Source organism: Phyllobates terribilis, unplaced genomic scaffold (genome assembly GCF_046119375.1).
Source record: "Phyllobates terribilis strain yellow unplaced genomic scaffold, ASM4611937v1 Scaffold_4__5_contigs__length_816908805, whole genome shotgun sequence".
NCBI lineage: Eukaryota > Metazoa > Chordata > Amphibia > Anura > Dendrobatidae > Phyllobates > Phyllobates terribilis.
The window spans coordinates 54,233,350-54,258,141 of NW_027362764.1; the positions used below are offsets into that span (position 1 = coordinate 54,233,350).

Below are 24,792 nucleotides of genomic sequence, written 5' to 3' on the forward strand. Positions count from 1 at the left end.
TTATAGGGGGCTCCAGACTACACATCCAGACTGCTGTTATAGGGGGGCTCCAGACTACACATCCAGGCTGCTGTTATAGGGGGCTCCAGACTACACATCCAGACTGCTGTTATAGGGGGGCTCCAGACTACACATCCAGACTGCTGTTATAGGGGTCTCCAGACTACACATCCAGACTGCTGTTATAGGGGGCTCCAGACTGCACATCCAGACTGCTGTTATAGGGGGCTCCAGACTACTATATTTAGAATTGTTGCGCTCGCCAACGTGGGTCGTGTTCCCACTGTGCCTTAGACTGACGAAGAGCCTGAAGGGGTGTGACTAAATGCCACAACAAGACTGACCTCGGATGCACGGTAGCTGACCCTCAAGAAGATATACAGACTGGCATGGCTGATTCACACACAGGCGGGTACAGGCAGCCATGGCTGACATACAGTCAAGCAGGTGCTGGCGGGCACAGCTGATATACAGGCAGGCGGGTACTGACAGACACGGCTGATATACACTGTTTGCAGAATTATTAGGCAAATGAGTATTTTGATCACATGATACTTTTTATACATGTCGTCCTACTCCAAGCTGCATAGGCTTGAGAGCCAACTACCAATTAAGTAAATCTGGTGATGTGCATCTCTGTAATGAGGAGGGGTGTTGACTAATGACATCAACACCCTATATAAGGTGTGCTTAATTATTAGGCAACTTCCTTTCCTTTGGCAAAATGGGTCAGAGGAGAGATTTGACGGGCTCTGAAAAGTCCAAAATTGTGAGATGTCTTGCAGAGGGATGCAGCAGTCTTGAAATTTCCAAACTTTTGAAGAGTGATCATCGAACAATCAAGCGTTTCATGGCAAATAGCCAACAGGGTCGCAAGAAGTGTGTTGGCCAAAAAAAGCGCAAAATAACTGTCCATGAATTGAGGAAAATCAAGCGTGAAGCTGCCAAGATGCCATTCGCCACCAGTTTTGCCATATTTCAGAGCTGCAACGTTACTGGAGTATCAAAAAGCACAAGGTGTGCGCTACTCAGGGACATGGCCAAGGTAAGGAAGGCTGAAAAACGACCACCTTTGAACAAGAAACATAAGATAAAACGTCAAGAATGGGTCAAGAAATATCTTAAGACTGATTTCTCAAAGGTTTTATGGACTGATGAAATGAGAGCGACTCTTGATGGGCCAGATGGATGGACCAGAGGCTGGATCAGTAAAGGGCAGAGAGCTCCACTCCGACTCAGACGCCAGCAAGGTGGAGGTGGGGTACTGGTATGGGCTGGTATCATCAAAGATGAACTTGTGGGACCTTTTCGGGTTGAGGATGGAGTGAAGCTTAACTCCCTGACCTACTGCCAGTTTCTGGAAGACAACTTCTTCAAGCAGTGGTACAGGAAGAAGTCGGTATCGTTCAAGAAAAACATGATTTTCATGCAGGACAATACTCCATCACATGCATCCAACTACTCCACAGCGTGGCTGGCCAGTAAAGGTCTAAAAGAAGAAAAAATAATGGCATGGCCCCCTTGTTCTCCTGATCTGAACCCCATAGAGAACCTGTGGTCCATCATAAAATGTGAGATCTACAGGGAGGGAAAACAGTACACCTCTCGGAACAGTGTCTGGGAGGCTGTGGTGGCTGCTGCACGCAATGTTGATCGAAAACAGATCAAGCAACTGACAGAATCTATGGATGGAAGGCTGTTGAGTGTCATCATAAAGAAAGGTGGCTATATTCATCACTAATTTTTTGTTTTTTGTTTTTGCATGTCACAAATGTTTATTTCTACATTTTGTGCACTGATATTGGTTTACCTGGTGAAAATAAACAAGTGAGATGAGATTATATTTGGTTTCTATTAAGTTGCCTAATAATTCTGCACAGTAATAGTTATCTGCACAAACAGATATCCTCCTAAGATAGCCAAATCTAAAAAAAAACCACTCCAACTTCCAAAAATATTAAGCTTGGATATTTATGAGTCTTTTGGGTTGATTGAGAACATAGTTGTTGATCAATAATAAAAATAATCCTCTAAAATACAACTTTCCTAATAATTCTGCACACAGTGTACAGGCAGGCAGGTGCTGGAGGGCACGGCTGATATACAGGCAGGCAGGTGCTGGAGGGCCCGACTGGAATACAGGAAAGGTTAGGACCCAGTTCAGACTGGATGGACAGGAATGCCTTCAGGGAGAACTGGGTCTCTGGCAAGGGGAACCTGGACCACAGGTGCGGACAGGCAGGGAACTGCAGATGTGGATGTATAGGATAAGCTTAGGGTAGCATAAGTACAGCTTATACAGTATGTCGTTTAGTAACAACATATGAGATAAGGAAATGGTTAACGATAGAACTAGCCCAGTGGGTGGGCAATAGTTTTAGTAAAAGGGGGGCACTTCCTGGTTAGAAAGAGTTCAGAGAGAGTTAGTGAAGTGCATAGTGAAGGTCAAGTTCAAGTGCGGTGGGCTGCTAGGGGCAGCAAGTCTTGCTTGTTCAAAGCAGTGGGAGACATCACTGGGATCCCAAGTGGTCGCTCCTGTCATGTCTTTGGAGTACAGTGGAAGATGGATAGGGACACGCACAGAGGGAAGGTGATGGCCAGCAAGGAATCGCAGGTGTGGTCAGGCAGAGAACCGCAGGTGTGGATGTAAGGGAACAAAACCCTGCAGAACTTATACGGAAGAGAGAAGTTGCATAGAGGACGGGGTTAGCTAGTTCTCCCGATCAGGTGCCGTCAGAGAGGTTGACCCATGAGATAAAAAGCAAACACGCCAAAAGGGAAGCGTTCTTGGTGCCAAGGGAAGAGACAGCGAGAGCCGTGGCAGTTACTGAAGCCATCATCACGGTTGACAGTTACATGCATCAGTGGAGCCCAGACGTCGATGGTCAAGCCCCGAAGACCCGAACAACGGCGATTAAGGTTCCCATCCTAGATGTTGACAGTCAAGCCGAGAAGACCTGAAAAACGTTGGTTAAGGTCCCCAGCCCAGATGTCGACGGTCAGGCCCCAAAGACCCGAACAACGCCGGTCAAGGTTCCTCACCCGAGCGAAACCGTCCAACACTTTAGGAGCAGACACCTGGCGACACAGTTCTCGGACTCGCATGTCAGCGGCAGGGGGTTGCAGAAGTTCTGGAGATACCAGGCCAGGGATCCGTACTCAGGCGGGCGAGTGGAGGAGACACGTGAGACGGGCCGTCACTTCCGACAGAGACACACGGTACCGGGCACGGGCAGAGGGAGAGCCTCAAACCAGACGGGGACCATCCAATGCCAGAGCGGCGCAGCAAGAGTTGATAAGCTTTCTCAGGGAGACAGAGCAGTGGTTTATGACAGAACCAGAGAGCTGCCAAGACTTCTACCCTCCATCAATTATAGTAATTAACATTCTAGCCCACCCCTAGGATTATATTGGACTGTAGGCCCCTGAGGTCAAACACATTCCTTATAGTATAGTGATCAATATTTATACTTTGAATATTGTTGCGTTTAGTTGGACCATCATTTATTTTTCAACAGGACAATGACCCCAAACACACCTCCAGGCTGTGTAAGGGCTATTTGACCAAGAAGGAGAGTGATGGGGTGCTACGCCAGATGACCTGGCCTCCACAGTCACCAGACCTGAACCCAATCGAGATGGTTTGGGGTGAGCTGGACCACAGAGTGAAGGCAAAAGGGCCAACAAGTGCTAAGCATCTCTGGGAACTCCTTCAAGATTGTTGGAAGACCATTTCCGGTGACTACCTCTTGAAGCTCATCAAGAGAATGTCAAGAGTGTGCAAAGCAGTCATCAAAGCAAAAGGTGGCTACTTTGAAGAACCTAGAATATAAGACATATTTTCAGTTGTTTCACACTTTTTTGTTTAGTATATAATTCCACATGTGTTAATTCATAGTTTTGATGCCTTCAGTGTGAATGTACATTTTTCATAGTCATGAAAATACAGAAAAATCTTTATATGAGAAGGTGTGTCCAAACTTTTGGTCTGTACTATAGATAAGGGTTCAGATACAGGGAATTAGGAAAAGATCCAGACTTAGATACAAACAGATTCAAGAATTGGCCCTAATTCAGACAAGAACAGACAAAGGTACAGGTTCAGGCCTGGTAATTCAGCCCCCAGGGTGGCAGGAACAGGCAAGATCAGATACAGGTAGAGATTCAGGGTTCAGGCCTGAGCATACACACCCAGGGAAACAAGACAGGACCTGACAACTCAGTAGTTGCACACACACAAAGAGAATGTTGCTCAGGCATCTCCCAACAGGTAGAAATTAGTGTTGAGCCACCCCCGTAGTGTTCGAGTTCGGTTCGGTTCGTCGAACACCCGTGTGTTCGCCGAACTGTTCGTCGAACTGTTCGTCGAACACCTTCGAACACCGTTAAAACCAATGGCAGGCAAACAAAAACACATAGAAACACATAGAAAACACCTTCAAAGGTGTCCAAAAGCTGACAAACTGCTCAGAAGACACAACTAACACATGGAAAAGTGACAAGTACATATAGTCATGCGAAAAGAAAAGAGGTGGAGGAGTAAAAGGAGGGGGAGACACAGATATAGGCATGTCATGCCCTTCTAAAATCCAAAAAGTGAGAAGCCGACACGTTCAGTCCGCTCCTGCCCGTGCCACCTCCGTGTCGCTGGGTTTGTGCCAGAGCCGCGGTGAACCCTGACGGCCAGCCCCCCTCTCCCAATACTGGTGCCTGTCCGCTGGTGGGTCGAGCGAGCCCCCCTGTGGTGGAGGCAGCTCTAAGCTTTTTAATTTAAATTGTCTCTCTAATTTGAATAAATACACTTTAAATCCATTTACAAGGATCTATTGGAGGGCAAGTCTCATGCCAGCAGCCGCGTAATTCCAGCTCCAGTAGCGTCCACTAAAGCTGCTGCAGTTAAAAAGCTTTTATAAGGATCGACCTCGGCTGTCCACCGCAAGGCATCCTACTGCCAGTCCGAGCCCCTATGCCTTGGGGTGCCTCCTGATGCTCTTCACTGAGTATCCCGTGGTCCCGAAGCATTTCCTTTGAAAAAATGAAGTGTCCAAACTACAGGTGGTGTAGCTTGCTTAACAGCCGGGATAATCCGCTGACTAGCAGACACTGCTACTAGGCACAAAGTATTTCCTGGGCTAGATGCAGTTAAAAATTTGTAATTAGATACTCTCGTTGGATGCTGAGAAAGCATTCCATAGAGTCTCCTGGCACGCCATATATTATTCTCTTAAAAAGCTTGGGGTAGGGGTCTAGGGGACCCTTTTATAGCCAAAATCACGGCCCTGTATCGCAATACGTCACCTAGGCTGAAGATAAATGGAACTGTAGCACCCTGAGGGCTCGGTTGCTACAGAGGTATTGCACCTCACCCAGAGGTGTGATATCTCACTCTCAGGTAAGGATGTAGTGTGGATCAGGACCCGACACCTGCATGCATTACACCACATTGCCGTGGGGCAGGGCGATCAATATGCCCCTGAGATGGGCACGACAGTCCCTGTCCCTGGCTGGAGTGGGGGGAGGGAACACTGAGGAAGGGGAACCCTGTAGTGCAGGAGCAGGGAGGAAGCAGTTCCTGGGTGCATTGAGAAGGGAGTATAAAAGGTGGGCACCATCTTAGTTCAGTGCAGAGAAGTCTGAGCAGAAGTGGCAGGGAGCAGGGGCTCTGCATGAGCTCTGCTCCGGAGGCGGGCCTAGTAACAGAGGCCCAGGCCTGGAAGAGGGAGAAGGAAGGAAGAGGAGTGGAGAAGGCTCCAGGAACGAGGAACGAAGGGATCTCAGGGGTGCGGACGGGCGAGTCGCCACCGCACGCCCGAATCCACCTGCGTGGAGGGGTCAGGCCAAAGGGGGAGACCGGTCCCCGAAACTAGTGGAGGCAGGAAACGACCCTCAGCTAGAAACAGGAGGCTGTGACATTTTATGTGGCGCAGCCCCTCGCTACACCCGCTAGGAAGGCACCACATAGGGTCAGGGAAACTGGCGCCAAGTTTACCAAGAGGAGGCCCGAGGCAGCCGGACAGAAGGGTTGGTAAGAAAGGCCAGACAAAGGACACACAAAGGGGGTCCTGTGAAGCACTCCAAAGTTATCTGGGAGTTGTCTGAGCCCCTCACCTGGTGAGCACAGTACGACGTGGGCAGCCGTTACCTGCAGACGTGGTCTGGATAATAAGAACTGTGAGTAAAGGCCCTGAACTGCATCACTGACTCCGTGTCGTTACTGCTGCTGCCCTGCACCATCACCCCCATCGTCCGCATACACTGCCCTGAGGCTATACTCCTCCCGTGGGGAGTTATGCTACGCTCTGCTGCACCCACAACACCAGCCTCAGCGGTCTGCCCTGGAGCGGCGGTTCACTCTGACCGCAATCCACGGGTGGCGTAGTCGGACATTTAAACATCAAAACCACATAAATAGTTCCGCCACTGGTTTGACCGCCCTGAGCCACGGAACCGGGTTGCCGCCACGGAGACTACAACCACCAGCATCCACCAAAAAGGGTCCGGCTCCGGGTGTCCCAAGGCCCAGGGGGCGCATCAGAACATTTTCATCACCTTTCACAATCACCAATGGGACAAGGCAGGGATGTTCTCTGTCCCCTCTCTTATACATCCTAGTGACGGAGCACCTGCTCTCATCAATTCGCCATAACCCCAATATTAGGGGGATTGAGGTGGGAGGCACCGAGTACAAGTGCTCTCTATTTGCTGATGATGTCCTAGTATATATCACTCAATCACATATATCCATCCATGCTGTTATGGCTGAAATAGATCACTTTGTTACATGGTCAAATTTTAAAATCAATGCAGCGAAGTCTGAGGCCCTCGATGTCTCCCTCCCCAAATCCATATAGGATTCCATCCAGTCCAACTTTCCCTTTGCCTGGCCCTCACAGGGTATCAAATACTTAGGAATTCCTATTCATAGAGACCTCTCCCATCTATGTTATCTTAATTTTGGGCCCTTTATTGAACAACTCCATACAGACCACGGTTGGCAAGTTAGAACTGTAAGATTCACTACGTGAACCACTGGTGTTTTGTGGAAAAGCACATGTACACTGTGTTCCAAATTATTATGCAAAAAGTGTTTAGGAGTGATAAGGGAACAATTTGTTTGTTTGTCAGTTAAACTCATTGATGGTGATGTGTGTCAGGGCTCTTTATATCACTGTAAGCAATTGCAGACACCTGTGCTAATTAGTTTGGCAGGTGTGTCCAATGAAAGGCAAGACTACTTAAGAAGGCTCTCTCACATTATTAAGCAGCCTACATTTTCTGCCAAAATGGGAAAGAAAAAGGATGTGTCGGCTGCTGAGAAGCAACAAATTGTGGAGTGTTTAGGTCAAGGCATGACTACAATCAACATTGTGCGATGATCAGGATGAAGTGTCTTGGCAATCAAGAAGTATGTAGCTGATTCACAGTACACACGTGTGCGTGCTGATAAGGGCAAATTGAGGACTCTTTCCTACAGGCAATTACGTCAGGTTGAAAGAGCAGCGGCAAAAAAGCCTTGTCATAGCAGCAGACAAGTTTTTGAAGCTGCTTGTGCCTCCAATGTCCCCCGAACAACAAGATGCAGGGTCCTTCAGAGGTTTGCAGCTGTGCATACGCCATCCTGTCGACCTCCTCTATCCACTTCACACAAGCAGAAACGGCTCCAGTGGGCCAAACATTACATGAAGACTGATTTCAAAACTGTTTTGTTCACGGATGAGTGCCGTGCAGCGCTCGATGGTCCAGATGGATGGAGTGGAGGATGGCTGGTTGATGGACACCCCACGCAAACACGGCTACAGCGCCAACAAGGAGGAGGTGGAGTAATGTTTTGGGCTGGAATCATGGGGAGAGAGATTGTCGGCCCCTTTAGGATCCCTGAAGGCGCTAAAGATGAACTCCATAATGTATGTGGATTTTCTCAAACAGCACTTCCTGCCATGGTTCAAGAAGAAGAACCGTGTATTTCACAGCAAGATCATTTTTCTGCATGATAATGCACCATCTCATGCTGCACATAAAACATCTGCATCTCTGGCTGATATGGGCATAAAAGGGGACAAACTTATGGTGTGACCCCCATGCTCCCCTGACCTCTACCCCATTCAGAACCTTTGGAGCATCATTAAAAGGAGTGTCTATGGTGGCGGGAGGCAGTTCACATCTAAGCAACAGCTCTGGGAGGGTATTCTGTCCTCATGCAAAACAATTGAAGCAGAAACCATCCAAAACCTGACAAATTCAATGGACGAGAGAGTTCAGAAGCTCCTTTCGAACAAGGGGTCCTATGTGAAAATGTAACATCACCTAGAATAAAGTTTTGAGTTGAAAACTGTTTGATTTCAGTTTCTAACAACCTGCTAATGCTTATAATTTCAAAAATGACCATTTTTTTGGTCTTTATTAAAATGAAAAGGTTAATCGAAAAGTTTGGGGGATCTAAGAGTGTGGCAACCCAGTAGTCATGATTACTTCGAATTCTGACAATATGAGGGTCATGCTGCAGGTAGTGCAGCAAGAAGGCACTTATGTGTCTTGCACATCTCGGAGCCCCAAAATTATTTTCCGGGCTAGATGCAGCTAAAAATTATTATTAATTTTAAATCTGGTGAAGCTTTAGTATAGATGGCCTAATAGGATCAGTGCTGCACACTGCTACAAAGGCCAAATTATTTTCCAGTCAAGATACAGATAAACATGATTAGTAATTTTAAATCTGGTGGAGCTTATTATAGATGGCCTAATAGAATCAGTGCTGCACACTGCTACAAAGCCCAAATTATTTTCCAGCCAAGATACAGATAAACATGATTAGTAATTTGAAAGCTTAAAACGGTTGGTAGGGTGATTTTAACCAATCATCAAGCTTTTACTCTCCCCAGGATGACACAGGGGTAGAAAAGTCGTTTCGGATCCATGATTTGTTCATCTTTATGAACGTGAGTCTGTCTACATTATCAGTGGAGAGCCGCGTGCGCTTATCTGTCAGCACACCACCAGCAGCGCTGAACACACGTTCAGACAGAACGCTGGCTGCGGGGCATGACAAGATCTCCAAGGCGTAAGTGGCTAGCTCCGGCCATTTATCCAGATTGGAAGCCCAAAAAGAGCAAGGGTCCAGTGACACAGTCGTGGCTTCAATGTTTACTTGGAGATACTCCTGTACCATCGTCTCTAGGCGTTGACTATGTGTCAGACTTCTTGTCTCCTGTGGCCTTGCAAAGGATGGGCTAAAAAAGTGGTGAAATGATTCCGCAAAATTGATGTTACCAGCAGATACTGTGGTTCTGTTACGGTTTGAGTGCTGAACACTTGACGGTCCCACGGTTGGCAAGTTGGAACTGTGAGATTCACTACGTGCACCACTGGTATTTTGTGGAAAAGCACATGTAAGATTCTGCAACAGTCTCTGCTGATACTCCTGCATGCGTGCATCCCTTTCTATGGCAGGAATAATTTCTGCAAATTTACTTTTGTACCGGGGATCTAACAGTGTGGCAACCCAGTAGTCAGGATTATTTCTAATTCTCACAATTCGAGGGTCATGTTGCAGGTAGTGCAGCAAGAAGGCACTCATGTGTGTTGCGCATCCAGGAGCACCAAGCCCCTGTTGTGTTGGTGGCGAGGTAACAATCATGCTTCCTTCCTCTGTCCTCTCCCCCCAACCTCGCACAACAGAAATGTGATCAAGGTCTCCCTCATCTGATGAGTCTTCCATCAGTTCGTTCTCCACTTCTTCCTGGGCTCCTGCACCTTCCTCACTAGTTTGGCTGCTACCATGCGCCCTGGTAAAACCATCTCCCCCACCCTCACATGCCTGCCGCCTTGGTGCTGCCGACCGTCTGGACCTTGCAGATGTTAGCCCTTCCGCATACAACTCCTCCTCCTCTACTTCCTCCACCTCCTCTTGTGCCACCACCTGACTCCGAATTCTGTTTAACATGTGCTTCAGCATGTAAATCACCGGAATAGTCATGCTGATAATGGCATCGTCAGCACTAAACATCTTCGTCGCCATTTCAAAACTGTGCAGAAGGGTGCATAGGTCCCTGATCTGAGACCACTCCTCCAGCGTGATTTGCCCCACCTCTGGATCTCGTTGGCCCAGGCTATACGTCAGAACGTATTGCACCAGGGCTTGTCGGTGCTGCCACAGTCGCTGCAACATGTGCAGAGTTGAATTCCACCGGGTAGGCACATCGCATTTTAGCCGGTGAAGTGGCAGGCCCAACGACTTCTGTAGAGATGTAAGTCGCTGAGCTGCGGGATGCGAACGGCAAAAGTGAGCACACAGCGACCGTGCCCTCTGCAGAAGGCCATCTAGTCTGGGATAGTGGGCTAAAAATTGCTGGACAACCAGGTTCAACACGTGAGCCATACAAGGCACGTGTGTGACATTGCCCCGGCGAAGGGCCGCACCCAGGTTTGCAGCATTGTCGCACACGGCCTTCCCTGGTTTCAGGTCCAGTGGAGACAACCATTCATGAAATTGGTTCTCCAGAGCTGACCACAACTCCTCAGCTGTGTGACTCACATTTCCCAGACATTTCAATGTAAAAACCGCCTGATGACGTTGAGCCCTACTGCCAGCATAGTAAGGAGGTGTGCAGGATCCCTTCTGCGCAGTTAGAAAGCTTGTGGCATGACCAGACAGGCTTTGGGTGCAGGTGGAAGACCGAGAGGAGGTTGAGGAGGCAGAAGCAGTGGAGGAACTTTGACATAAAGAGGATTGACGCACAACTCGTGGGGACGGCAAGACTTGGACAGCAGCCCCTTGTCCTGCTGTCACCATAGTTACCCAGTGCCCAGTCAGCGACATGTAACGCCCCTGTCCATGCCTACTCGTCCAAGTGTCTGTGGTGAAATGCACCCTGTCACACACAGAGTTTCTCAAAGAAGCGGTGATGTTGTGTGCGACATGCTGGTGGAGCGCAGGCACACCTTTCTTTGAGAAGTAGTGCCAACTGGGCATCTGGTACTGGGGCACTGCGACGGACATAAGGTCTCGAAAATCCTCTGTGTCCACCAGGCGGAAAGGCAGCATTTCTGTAGCCAAGAGCTTGCAGATGGTGAAATTCAACCTCTTAGCTTTCTCATGGCTAGGAGGAAATGGTCTTTTACTTGTCCACATCTGAGGGACCGAGGGCTGGCTATTGTGCTTAGACGGGGTTGATAAGGGTGTCCCCGGCAAACTGCCGGTCTGTGAGGAAGATGCAGGCGGACATGTTAGGTTGCCTTGATCCAAAGGTGGTGCTATCGATGTCGGACAGCGCTCAACACCAGCTGGTGTTACCACCTCCAAAGAAAATGATGACCTGCCAATCACGCTGGCTGTTGCGGGTAAAGAGGTGGCAGGTCTGCGCCCCAAAACAGGTGTGACTGCTGTCCCCCCAGTCACAGAGGATGAAGAGGCCGCGGATGCACAAGATATGGCAGACGGTGGTTGGCCCGGCCGGCTAGGCCGCATTGTAGCACACTGAGCTTCCCACTGCAACTTATGCTTCATGTCCATGTGCCGGTTCATGCATGAAGTACTCAAACTATGTATTTTTTGGCCTCTACTTAGCTTTTGCTGACAAATGTTACAGATAACACGAGTTGGGTCATCTTTATCGATCTGAAAAAATGCCCAGGCTATGCAAGGCTTAGCACCCATGCGACCTGAAGAGCCACCACGACTTGTGGTGAGAGGCAGAGTTGTGTTTGAGGATGCAGTTGTTGACGTGCTTCCAGTACTACGTCTCTGTCCAGGAAGGCGCAACCTGACCTCGTCGTCACTAGCATCTTCCTCCACCTCCTCTGCTGACCTCATCTCTTGGCTGACTGTGGGTTGACAGTAAGTGGGATCTCCAACCTCATCATCATCACCCTGTGCGTTATCACACCCGTCGTCCTCAGAGCCAACCTGTTCCTGCCCTGACAAAAAACTAAAGTTGTCGCTCCAATCAGGTATTTGAGTCTTATCATCGTCTTCCTCATTGTCTCCACCAACAGGAGTTACAGTTTGGGAATGAGGGTCTACATTATGGTCAGAACCTTCTGCATCTGGTCCTGGATCCGACTCATAAAGATTCTGGGCATCAGTGCAGATCATTTCCTCGTCTGGATTCACAGAAGCGCTGGAGTCGACCTCTGATTCCCAGGCTATAGTATGAGTAAACAGCTCTGCAGACTCAACCATCTGTTCTACCTCATACTCAGACGGGCAGCTGGAGATTTGGGAGCTGTGAGGAAGCAAGTGCGATTGGGGTGACACCTTTGAGGACTGGAGTATTTGTGATGTTGAAGTTGATGTGGAGGAGAGCCCACTTAAAGGAGCACTTGATATCCGTTGAAGCACCTGCTGTTTTTGTGCCTCATCTGGAATTTGTAGCGATTGGCGTGGCCGTAAGAAAGGGATCATATCACATTGTCCGCTAAAAGAAGTAGACATTTTAGTTTGGCTGGAAGATGGTCTTTCTTCTGCAGATGTTACTGTTGCTTTAACACCTACCCCACGGACACAACCTTTTTTCCCCTTCCCAACACGCCTATTCCCCTTTCCACCAGCAGCAGGCCTTTTTCCACTCATTTTGGTGGTTAACTAATTAACAACTCTGGAGTTGTTTGCACAAAAAAACAATGGATGGGAACCGAGCAGAGCTGAGTGGCCAAACTGTGGTATTAGGCCAAAACTATTGGCTGGGTTAGATGCAGAAAAAAATTATATTCAATTTGCAACCTGATGGAGGTCAGTATAGATGGACTAATAGAGAAAGTCCCACACACTGCTAGAAGGCCAAATATTTTTTCAGAGCTAGATGCAGAAAAAAATATATTCAGTTTGCAACCTGATGGAGGTCAGTATAGATGGACTAATAGAACAAGTCCCACACACAGCTAGAAGGCCAAATATTTTTTCAGAGCTAGATGCAGAAAAAAATATATTCAGCTTGCAACCTGATGGAGGTCTGTATAGATGGATTAATAGAACAAGTCCCACACACAGCTAGAAGCCCAATATTTTTTCAGAGGTAGATGAAGAAAAAAATATATGCAGTTTGCAACCTGATGGAGGTCAGTATAGATGGACTAATAGAATGATGCTATGCCCAAAAGATTTTACTTCACTAGGTGCAGTAAAAAAATTGGTATTCTATACACAGGTGTTATATCTTGCAACATAGATAGGCTACTCCACTGACTAACACACTCTGCAATAGGCCAAAAAGGATTAGCTTTGCTAGATTCAGCCAAATGCTGTGAAAAAAACTTGCACAGCACTGGCACAGACCTGCCTGGCAAAAACTGATAGGAACTGATGTAACCTAGCCCTGAAAAGGACTCCAATTACAATTAGTCTTTACTCCCACAACCTATCTATTTAAGAGCACAGACCTGCCTGATAAAAGTCGTAGGAAATGCTGTAACCTAGTCCTTAAAAGGACTGCAATCACAACTATTCCCTACTCCCAAGCTATCTGTAGATTTGTGCGAAAATTGGCTTGAAATTAACAAGGTATAGCGCACACAGCAACAGCGGTGCCGTCTAACACGCAGCTGCAGCAGTGAGAAAATGGTGGCGACGGGGAAAATGGCTGGGTCTTATAGGGCAAGGACATGTGACATACACTGCCAATGACACATGCCCTTGCTTGTGTGAAAAAAAAGCAGTTCGCTCCGTGTGTGCGCTGCTGATAGGCTGACATATTGCACCTCCCCACTGTAAATGCAGGAAAGAGAAAAAAAAAATGGAGATCTTCATTATTTCTGCAGAGATCCATCCCCTGCCCCTCCCCCTGCCCCGCTGTACACTCAAACTGCGTATTAACATTAATATTCAGCATTACTGAGAAAAAATCCAGTTATGATTTTGGTGCACGAACAGTTATCGAACATAACCTCGAACAGCCGAATTTTTCTCAAATTGTTCGTGTTCGCCGAACGGCTCGAACACCGCCCAAAACAGCTCGAATTTGAGATTGGCGAACAGTTCGAGTAGAACAACGCTCATCTCTAGTAGAAATGCCTTAATTAACAAGTGCCTCCCAGCAATAGGCAATTAGGAATGCGCACACAGTTTCTTTAAGAATCAGGAAGTGCACGCGAGGCCACACAAAGCATGTAGCCAGGAAACATACAAATCAAGCAGAAGACCAGGCGCTCACTGCACACAGCAAGCAGAGGACAAGGAACTCACTGCATGGCCCGGCGAGGTGAGTACGTCGATGTCCCTGCATGGTGGGGGATGGGAAGCCATGCAGGGATGCAGGCAGTGGTGTTACAAGAATTATTTTAGAAATGATCAAACTTGTACAGAATTTTTAGGAGTCTTCTCAGCTCCAGCAAAGAGGAATGGAGCAATCTCTTTAATGAAGCAAAACAATCTCTTTACTTACATCATTAGTCACTTGGCTGTTTAGGCAGCCAGCTTTATAGAATATCATTACTGGTACGATGGACATTTTCGGAGACCAACAGACTGGCATAATTCCTAAACCATAGACTTGATTAATTTCCTTGGGAAACTGAGGGCTAGAGCTGATATATCAGCATCCACTGCAATAGCTTAAATAATTCAATAAATGAGCCAAATAAAAGTCTTGGTGGATAGCGCCACGTCTCTACAAGCTCGGGTTGTGAAATACGACTTACAGGAGATTTGTTATAGTCTTGTGGTCTCTGCTGGTCAGTTATATAATCAGAAATAACGGTGGCCACAGGAACCTAATGGTCAAATATGCAATTAGTGTTCTTCATGGTTATAAGTATCGGTGGCTTCTAATATACCCATTCATGGTCGCCATGGGTACCAGCCAGTGGTCAATTATATTAATCAATGCTCTTGGTGGGCACAGATACCTGGTGGTCAGTTATCTAATCAGTGTTTTTGGTGGCAAGAAGTATGTGGTCATCAATTACATAATCAGTGCTCCTGGTAGCCGGAGGTGCATGGAGGTCAACAATATAATCAAAGCTCCTGGTATTCAGAGGAGCATGGTGGTCAATGACGATATAATCAGTGCTCCTGGTAGCCAGAGGAGCATGAAGGTCAATGATATAATCAGTGCTCCTGGCAGCCAGAGGTGCATGGTGGTCAACAATATGATCAAAGCTCCTGGTATTTTAAGTTGCATTGTGGTCAACAATATAATCAGTGCTCCTGGCAGCTGGAGGTGCAAGGTGGTCAACGATGTAATCAGTGCTCTTGGCAGCTTGAGGTGCATGGAGATCAATGATAAAACCAGTGCTGCTGGTAGCTAGAGGTGGCTGATGGTCAACAACTCAATCAGTGCTCCTTGTAGGCTGAGGTACCTGGTGGTCAACGGTATAATCAGTGCTTCTGGTAACCGGAGGTGCATGGTATTCAGTGATAAATTTAGTGCTCTTTGTACCTGGAGGTACCCGGTGTTTAGTGATGTAATCAGTGCTCATGGTGGCCATAAGGACTAGCCGGTGGTCCACTATATAATCAGTGCTCACGGTGGGCACAGATAAATGGTGGTCAGTTATTTATTCAATATTTTTGGTGGCCAAAAGTACAATTGTGGTCAACGATATGCTCCTGGTAGCTGGAGGTGTGGAACCCCAGGGGTCTGGTTTCCACAGTAATGTAATGTTATGTCTGAGAGCAGGTGGGAGGTCCTTTGGTCGGGGATCCTGTGCATGCCACACCTCCTGCCCAGTCTTGGGAGGGGAAGAACTTCCCGTATATAAACCCGGGGCTGAAGCAGGGTTAGCAGTCAAGGAGAGTAGAGACAAGAAACAGCAGAAGCAATACTACTACGAGTCAGGGGCTGGCAGCTGCAGAGCTCGCCCTGACTGAGAAGCTTTCTTACCGGACCCGGCGTCCGAGGCTGTGGGGACTAACTCTAACCCAGCAGCAGAAGCCGACCGGCAGGGGATTTCAGGTCCTCAGGCCCAGAAACCCGAAGGCACGGTCACACGCGTGGGACCAGCACCGCCATCGTGGAGCGGAAGCCATTAGAAGGCCCCGAGTCACCGGCCATACGGGTGAGCACCACACGGTACACTCAGGGACGTGGGCTACTTATATCCGCTTCTAGCAAGGTAGCCAGAAGAGTACAGTCAGTTTGGGAGGCCTACAACTCCGCCTGGCCAGGGGAGATCCCATCTGCTCAAGGACTGACCAGGCCCCGTTCACTAGCAAGTACTCCGGGAGGGTCTATCGTTGTTACCAGTAAAGACCCTGAATTACACCGCACCGTCTCTGAGTGGTTCCTGCTACCCCCATCATCCACATCTGCTGCCCTGAGGCCATACCCCTCCCGTTGGGGGTTATACCATCTACGCTGCACCATCCATCCACCGGCCTCAGCGGACTGTCCTGCAGCGGCAGCTCCATAGCTGCATTCAACGGGTGGCGTAGTCGTCCTACATCTACCGCTGTTACATCGCCGCTCAGTTTGACTCCCTGGGCACGGACCGGGTCACCGCCACGAGACTACAACCCTCAAGAGATCCGGCTCCGGGTAAGCTCCCGCGTGCGCAACGCAGCGCGACACAGGCCCAGGGGCGCTTCAGAGGCGCCTGGTGGTCAGTGATAAATATAGTGTTCTTTGTTGTCAATGGTACCTGGTGGTCAACGATATAATCAGTGATCTTGGTATTTGTCAGTCCCTGGGGGTCAGTTATATCAGCAGTGTTCTTGGTCGTCTGTGATATAATTTGCTTTCTTGGCAGCCAGAGCTACTTGGAGGACAGATGTATGGAAGCTATATATTGTAATTGTTTTTGGGTATCTGGTGGTGCATACATGATTTGATACCCATACAATGTAAATCTTGTTGCTGAGTCATCCTAGCATATAATCCTTAGTAATCCAGTGGGTGATCATCCATGGTGGTCTAATGGAGACACATCATGACCTAATGCCTAATTTTTCTTCTACAAACCCTGTGCATCATATACATTTCCACAATTACAACTGATAAAGGAATTGAACATGGCGCGGGCGTAGACAAGGTACTTGTCTTTCACACTCCAGAACATTACATGAAGATGGGGGTCCTGGCTGGGTGTGTGGACTTGTGCTATGTGGGCGCTACGCCTTTGCAGGCCCCATGTTATCGATGACTTTGGTTGGCCAGGACCAGATGTTGAGGCTTTAAAGAGGGAGACCACCAGTCAAAAATAAACTTTTTATTTAATGATAACTTTGTGGGAATTATGTACATTAGGTAGCGGAAACACAACTTTATTAATGTTTCCTTCACAATATGGAGAATTTTTCACACACAGTCTCAATTCCTTCCTCGTTACTCGTTTGTTATCTATCTCCACAGTTTCTCAGTTTCAACCTAGCTCAGTACTACAGTTCAGTTAGCAAGAGTCCTATTCTCAACCCACGGTTCCGCTTCTTCTTTCCCCTCAAGGTAATTGAGGAACTCCCGCCGGGGGACTCTCTTCATCTCGCGTATTCTGTCCCGTCTCGGCCCGTTAGTTCTCTGTGTTATAAATTCAGGGCTAGGCGTCCTCTCCCAGGACCTGTCTCCGATTGATCACTCTGTCCTCCTTCCTTCTCTCTATACTCTGGTTCACCCTAATCACCGTCTCAGTCTTCCCTCACTTCACGACACCCACGTCATGCGGCACTGCTTACTGTCCAGACCTTAAGTCTGCTTCAGACGCACACTGGGCCCAAACTGACGTTCTGACAGGAAACTGTCTCTGTTCTTTCACCTTAGCCCCTCTTACTCTGGGCTAGTCCCAACCTTTAACTCTAACTCTCCCTACTGTTCGGCAGAACACAAAACCAACACACCTCACAGTTCACATTGCACAATATAATCTGTTATGCTCATGCCTGGGCTGTCTGGCGTGAGCGTGGATTGTGGCCCCATTGGGCCACAGACTGAGGAGTGCCTGGAGGAGCGTGACTAGGGGCCCCACCGAATCCGATCTCGGATGTACGGCGGCTTGACGACTCCGTGATCGAATGAGGGACGAGGGAGGTGGACCAGGTGCTACACCAGGATAGACCTCGGTCACACGGCTGCTGACCCACAACAAGGTATGCAGGTACTGGCAGGTTCAGCTGGTATGCAGATAAGCGCTGGCAGGTACTGTAGGTCCAGCGGGTATACAGACAGGCACGCAGGTAGACAGGCTGGGTAGGGTCCGGTGCGGGCCGGAGCGGAGCAGCAGGTGCGGACAGGAGCCGCAGGTGCAGACTGGGGCGGAGCGGAGCCGCAGGTGCGGACAGGAGCCGCAGGTGCAGACAGGAGCCGCAGGTGCAGACAGGGGCGGAGCGGAGCCGCAGGTGCGGGCTGGAGCGGAGCAGCAGGTGCGGACAGGAGCCGCAGGTACGGACAGGAGCGGAGCGGAGCCTCAGGTGCGGACAGGAAGGAATACCACAAGCGCTGTCAGGAAAGACAGGGCTCTGCTCACATGGAACAGACAGGGTAAGGAAAGCACAGGAGAATAGCAAGTACACAGAGGATAAATACAAGGACAGGGTAATGGGACAGACAGAGTCAGATACACACCGGGTACTTCCTATGAAGTAGCAAGTGGACACACAACTCACAAACTGAAGTACAGACGCAGCAGATTGCAGATAGGTTCTGGTACAGACACTGCAGGTAGTGAGTAAGGTACTGGGACAGAGACAGGAGGTAAAGAGAAAGATCGGACATAGATGCAAACTGGTACAGGAATAGGTCCTAGCTCAGACCGAGGTACAAACAGGTTCAGGGATAGGACACCGTTCAGACAGGAACTGACCCAAGAACAGGTTACAGGCCCCCAGGGTGGCAGGACAGGGACCTGACAATTCATCAGTTGCACAGAACACACTGTAAGATTGTGTTGCTCAGGCACCTCCCAATGGGTGGAGGTGCTTTAAGTACCAAGTGCCTCACGCAATAGGCTGTGGACACATTAGGAATGCGCGCACTGTTCCTTCAAGAATCAGGAAGTGCTGGCACCGCTGCCCTAAGCATGCAGCCAAGACACATGCACACAGCAAGCAGAGGAACACAGTGCGCAGCCTGGGCTGGTGAGTAAGTTGGCGGCCTTGCATGGTGGGAGATGGGAAGCCATGGCGGCACGCTGCCAGGGATGCTACAATAACAATACGCATGTTCTTCGAGGGGGAACGTGGGCAGTATGTCCAGCTCCTTACAGAATTATCAACAGCTGTAGACATCAGTCACAACACCGCTATAGGGAAAGGAGCTTCATAGACCTTATGGGCCTGGGGGACCCCTCATGGACTTTCCCTTCTAGACTATAATCCATTGTATAATGGTATTGCCTTCAAACCACCAACACTATATCTTAACCTGGGTTTCACCAGAATACTTGACCAACTTAAGGTTGCAAATATTGATCGGACATTTTTGTAAACCAAACCTTCTACTGTCAAGACAATACTTGTAGTATATGATAATGTGAAGGCTAGCCTCCTTTAATGCAGAGATATAGTAAGACATCACCTGGTGAGAGCTGGTGTAGCCATGTCTGACTGAACTCCTATGGCCATGGGTATGCCACCACAGTTAATATTCCCAAGTTCTTCGGCAATAGCAATGCTGTAGGAGAAGTCCAATCCCATTCCACCATATTCTAATGTAGAAAAAAGCAAAACAGAACAAGTGTATCAAAAAGTTTGTAGAAAACAAAAAAAAACATATTAAAAAGTTCAAACCATGGCAAACATTTCTAACCCTTGACGTGCTATCCATGGCAATACAGAGGATATCTAGTCTACTATATAGGCTTCATAAAGTTAATTGTTTGGTTTAGGTGAAGGTAGTCTGCAGCCAAGTTGGCATGGAGGGGTGCCGAGAGTCTATCTTCTGGTTTGTGTAAGATAAGGCCCCAATACACAGACTAATATCGGCTGAACCTACCAATATTGACGACTTAGACCGACAGTCTAATGTTTGGGCTCGCCAGGTGACTGATGGTTGTCCAATGTCCAATTTCGAACTGAGGATTGCATTGTTCTGCCTGAGATAAGTGTGTCAGTCGGTGGCTTTCTCACAAAGAACACATGAGGGATCAGCCTGGGTTCTACCTGCCCTGCTCCGCTGGACTAACAAGTTGGGATGAAGCCACCGGGGACCTGCCTTGGACTAGTCATCTAAGATGCACAGTATTTTCAATGTATGTTTTCTCTAAAATTGCTTGAGCATTTCAGAGTAAAAAACATACCTGGCTGCAATAGAGGAGCCAATGTCTGATTCAAGCTGTCAGTGGTTTTGGGTACCATGTATCTTCCCCGGTCCTTTTGTCGACATGGAAGATCATCCACTGCGAGGGATCTGACAGCAGCGTACACTTCTTTCCCCAGTGAAAACATATAAAATCCTTCTGAGCCATGTATTCAAGTGCATGGGGAAATCGGGAGAGATAGTGGTCACATCTATGTGCGGCAGTGACGTAACTTGAAGCTCATGGGCCTCAATGCAAAATCTCCAATGGGGCCCCAATTATTGCAAGCATTTAACAGTATTGGTCTTTTCATATAGACCAAAGGGATTTTTTGGGCCCCTTAGGCTCTACGGCCCGGGTCCGATTGCAACCCCTGCACCTCTTAGTTACGTCCCTGATGTGCGGTATATGGGCACCAGCCATAATTGGTGATTGGACCTTTTAAAGGCCTTGGGGAGTTGTCTTGAATGCGTCAGGTTGAGGGTTACTTTTACTCAGTGTCGTGGGTCAATATTTTGGGGAAAAGTTTTCTTTGTTCACCTTGCCCAAGTTTGATCAGTTGCTCCACTTCACGTGCTTTTTTTTTTGCCTTTTACTTACCAGCGCCATTTTTTATTCTTGCAAATGATTATTAGTTGTTACATGGGGTTTAGAGTTCCTATCCTGTATTCTTTAGTATATCGTGGTATCTTTTTGAAGCAGCCATTTGTCAGAACCTCTTGGCACCGGGTTCCCTTCTATCTGGTGTCTTGTGCTTTTTAGGAAAAGAACACTTTACTGCACCATTCTTTTATCAAAAATATGGAAGCCCAATGGAAACTTATCTCAAGGCAACAGGATCCTCCAGGATTTCGGGACTCTGTCTTTGATCCGATGCCGATATGTACAGAAGTTTAGGCTTCGTGCCGGTTTGGAGGGACATGAAGTGTAAGGTCGGAAACCCATATGCAAGTCACCTTATACAGTGTGCACGGCGCACAGGGCTGCTGCTATTTTTCTCGAGTTACACCTTGCAACACTTGTTATTTCCCCCCTCGCCCATAGACAAGAATAACTGTAATCTACAAATACAAAAATTGCTTTGTGGGTGAATGGAAAGAGAAGGGGTCATGACATTTTTGGCGAAAACCTACAGGAAGGAAAATCCGAGTGTTAGGAGATAGGAGTCTTTTTTTATTTCTAATTATCTGCTCGTAGATTGGGGTCGGGTCAGGCGGCCCTGGTGTTTTTTTTTTCTGCTGGAATCAGCAATGCACCTACTGCCCTGAACTCTGGACATGAATGAAGCTGACAGAGTCTGCACGACCGGGATATTTAATTAGCAATTTTTTTTTCATTCAGTTCTCAAAAGACAAGACTTTTCCATAAATTAGCAGGAGACATCCACCGATATATCCATAGATATCAGGAGCTCTTGTAAATGAAATGATTGACTGAGTAGCTAATGGGATTAACCCTTCCGAATGCAATTTACAGTTTCAGGGTAAGATAAAAGTGACACTTGTACTTGGATCCCAATGCAAATTCTGTATCAGAACCGCCACCTGCCATTTATAAAACTGCATACGTGAAATTTATCCATAGGCGCCAATTTTTTTATTTTTACTGTATTGGGAGTTGTCAGTTTTAGCGCTTTGAGCGATAAAGAATAAAAATAAGATACTATACAGTTTGTTTATTTTTACATTTACTTTTTTTATTATTTTTTCTTTACATAATTAAACTATATACTGATACTTGGGGAAAGTGTTGCTTTTTAAGGGGTTCTCCAAAAATCCCAAAGTTATCCACTATTCATAGATAAGAGGATAACTTGATGATTGCTGGAGGTCCAACTATTTAGATCCCCAGCGATTGCAAGAACAACCCTATAGAGCCCCGTCTTGAATGGAGTGGACGTGCACATTCAATGTTTATGGGACTGTTGGAAACACGGGAGCGCTGTACTCGGTTTTCTCATAATCCCATAGACAATGAATGGGGAGAAGGCCGAGCCTGAGCACCTCCACTCTATTCAAGATGGTGCTCTACAGCGCCCGGTTCCCAGGACCACAGAGCCCCATTCTCCGTATCGCTGAGGGTCCCATCTGATTAGAACGTTATCTCCTACCCTATGGATAGGGGATAAATTGCATTTTTGGAAAAACCCCTTTAAGGTAACCAGATTCTTGACATAGCTGATGTTCAACTGACAACTTATTGTCCCGACCCTTCTAGACACACGCCTGCTTCGGTGGCCCAGCGTGTATGTGTTCTCAAAAAAAAGAAGGAAATAAGTTGCCGACAAACCTTAAGAACAAAATAATCAGGCATTTTGATTTCACAATGTCCGACTCTTCTTTCTTTCCCCTGACATCCGCCATTGAGGGAGAATCAGGTCATCATTTACATTAGATGGTTGGCCGATCCTGTTTAAACTTTCATCCCACATTCATCTAATGTGTATGGCCAGGTTTAGGCTTCTTCGTCCTTGGCTGGGAGGCAGCTTACTGTAAGAGAAACCTCCCTTTCCGCTGTTTTGTCTGCAATTGAGACCAAGCAAGCCAAGGCTGGTTATACACATTAGATGACTGTTGGCCAAACCATCATTTGGTTGACAGAAGAGTTGGGCAGATCGATTCTTGGGACTCTGGTCCATCGGCCAGGATGGAAGGCTTGCGAATCTCTTACCTTATGGGATCTTTTTTATTAGTCATCTGTGCGTCATGCCACAATGATGACATCGTTCCAGCCCAGCTAATCAAAAGCCACGTCGGGGATCCCAGAAGGAAAGAGCTTCACGATCCTCCCTTCCAGGAGCCATAAACTGCTGACCTGACTGATGGATTGGAGTTCCGTGTATCGATCAGCCCATCTCTAGCTGACAGATACCATATCTCTTCCAAACTCCTCCACATGAAGGGACGATTGGCTGAACGCTCCTGTGTTCTCTATCAGAGTGTGTCCTACCAAAATTGGGTAGTTCGGCCAACTTTTTCCAACATGTATGGGGGCCTTAAGACTAGAACCTAAAGAATAAGGGCTCCAAACTAAAAGGTCTCCCACTAGTAATGACTCATCTATGGGCCAGAACAGAGAGACACCCAACTGAATGGCCACCATGCAATACTTTATTGTCTTCCCTGCCAAAATAAGTTGTTTTTTGAAGATGTCTAGGCCCCAACCCACCACGATTAGCTGTCCATCATCGAGGCGGTATTGTGGAAAAGTTTTGAAACACTTTGAAAGAACTTTTCCAGGAGCACCCGAAGACTGAAGGCAAAGTACAGCATCCCTTACCAAATATAATCAGAGCAGTCCCGGAGTAAATTTTGAAAAGCCGTACATTTTCATACATTTTTTATGTTAACCATTTTTATTTTATCATTTTTCACTTTTTTCTTCTAAGCTTTCCTTTACAGTTTTTTTTTTAAAATATACCACCCATAGACCACGTGTGTAAGATGTGGACACAGCGTGATGATATCCATCCGATACAGGAGAATATTCTTCTTTATGAAAGCTTTTACCGCTGGGAAAACAATGTCAGAATATAATCATGGAGCCTTCTCGAGATGCGCCGGAGATAAAGCAGCTGCTCGGATGCCGTTAAACGTCTTCCCTTGGCGTCTAATCCCATAGAAATGTATTTTAGAGCTTTCCTAACAGATGCACAATCAGCAATTCACAAACTTTGGATGAAAACAAGATCATTTTTCAATCACCTCGAAAACAAACACATTTCAGCGGATTGGGGAAAATGATTTACAAATGTCACCGAGCACAAACAGTGCGTGCCCTCGTAGGAATGGAAAAAGAAAACTATATATCAAGGAAAAAGCCATTTTGGTCTTCAGGCTGCAACATATTTTTCGTTTTTGCCTCACCCTGGTCTGAGAGGTACAATTTGTATTTTTTGGGCTGACATTGCTTTGAAATGTCTTGTTTTTTTATCCTTTTTTTGTGTATTTTTTATGATGTTTTGATACATTATCATTAGATCTCTATTCATTTTTGTTATATAAAACGCATAAAAATTTATTTCACAACACCTTTAAGTTAGGTTTTAAAATTTAGCCTAAAGGTCGTAATAAAAAAATAGGTGAAAATGTTCATGTTTTGTTACTTTTACTTAAACAATGTTTTTAATTAGCAATAATCACGTTTAATCTTTATGTTCCATATTCAATTTTTTTTTCTTAAAGGGGTTTTCCTTTTATGAAAGTTTTAATGTTTAATTGGTAGCATTCCTCACCCCAATAAACTTTGTAAAAGTGAGGATAAAGTGAGCCCCCTCTATTTGTGGGCACATTCACAATATTTAACAGTCAGGATCAGAGTTTTCTCTGATTCCGGCCACTTTCTCACCTTGTAACATAAAGGTTATGATCTTACAGTGATTGCAGCACATACCGGAGACGAAAGCGATAGACAACAACCACAACATACAACTTAAATGTATTTTCTATGGAAAGCACAAAAGTTCACTAAGATCCTACATGTCCTCTTTAAAAGGATCCTGCCCTGTATGGTCCCTTTAAAAAGCAAGAAAGGGGACCTGGATCAAGATGCTTGTAAAAAGGCCAGACTGTCACCAACGGAAATCATCTGCACTTTATCCGTCTGAAACAGCATCAATCGTAATAATGTAATAAT

General features: G+C 47.0%; 1 protein-coding gene across 3 annotated transcripts in view; it reads right to left on the bottom strand.

Annotated features, from left to right (window-relative positions):
* LOC141264921 (probable acyl-CoA dehydrogenase 6) overlaps positions 1-24,792 on the bottom strand; it is a 190,720-nt gene that overhangs the window by 56,117 nt on the left and 109,811 nt on the right. For 2 of the 3 annotated variants that reach the window (XM_073677340.1, XM_073677339.1), the window contains exon 4: positions 19,437-19,566. The exons of the other annotated variant lie outside the window; for it this stretch is intronic. In XM_073677340.1, coding sequence (XP_073533441.1) covers positions 19,437-19,566 — 130 coding nt within the window. The remainder of the gene's footprint in view (positions 1-19,436; positions 19,567-24,792) is intronic. 3 annotated transcript variants of the gene reach the window in all.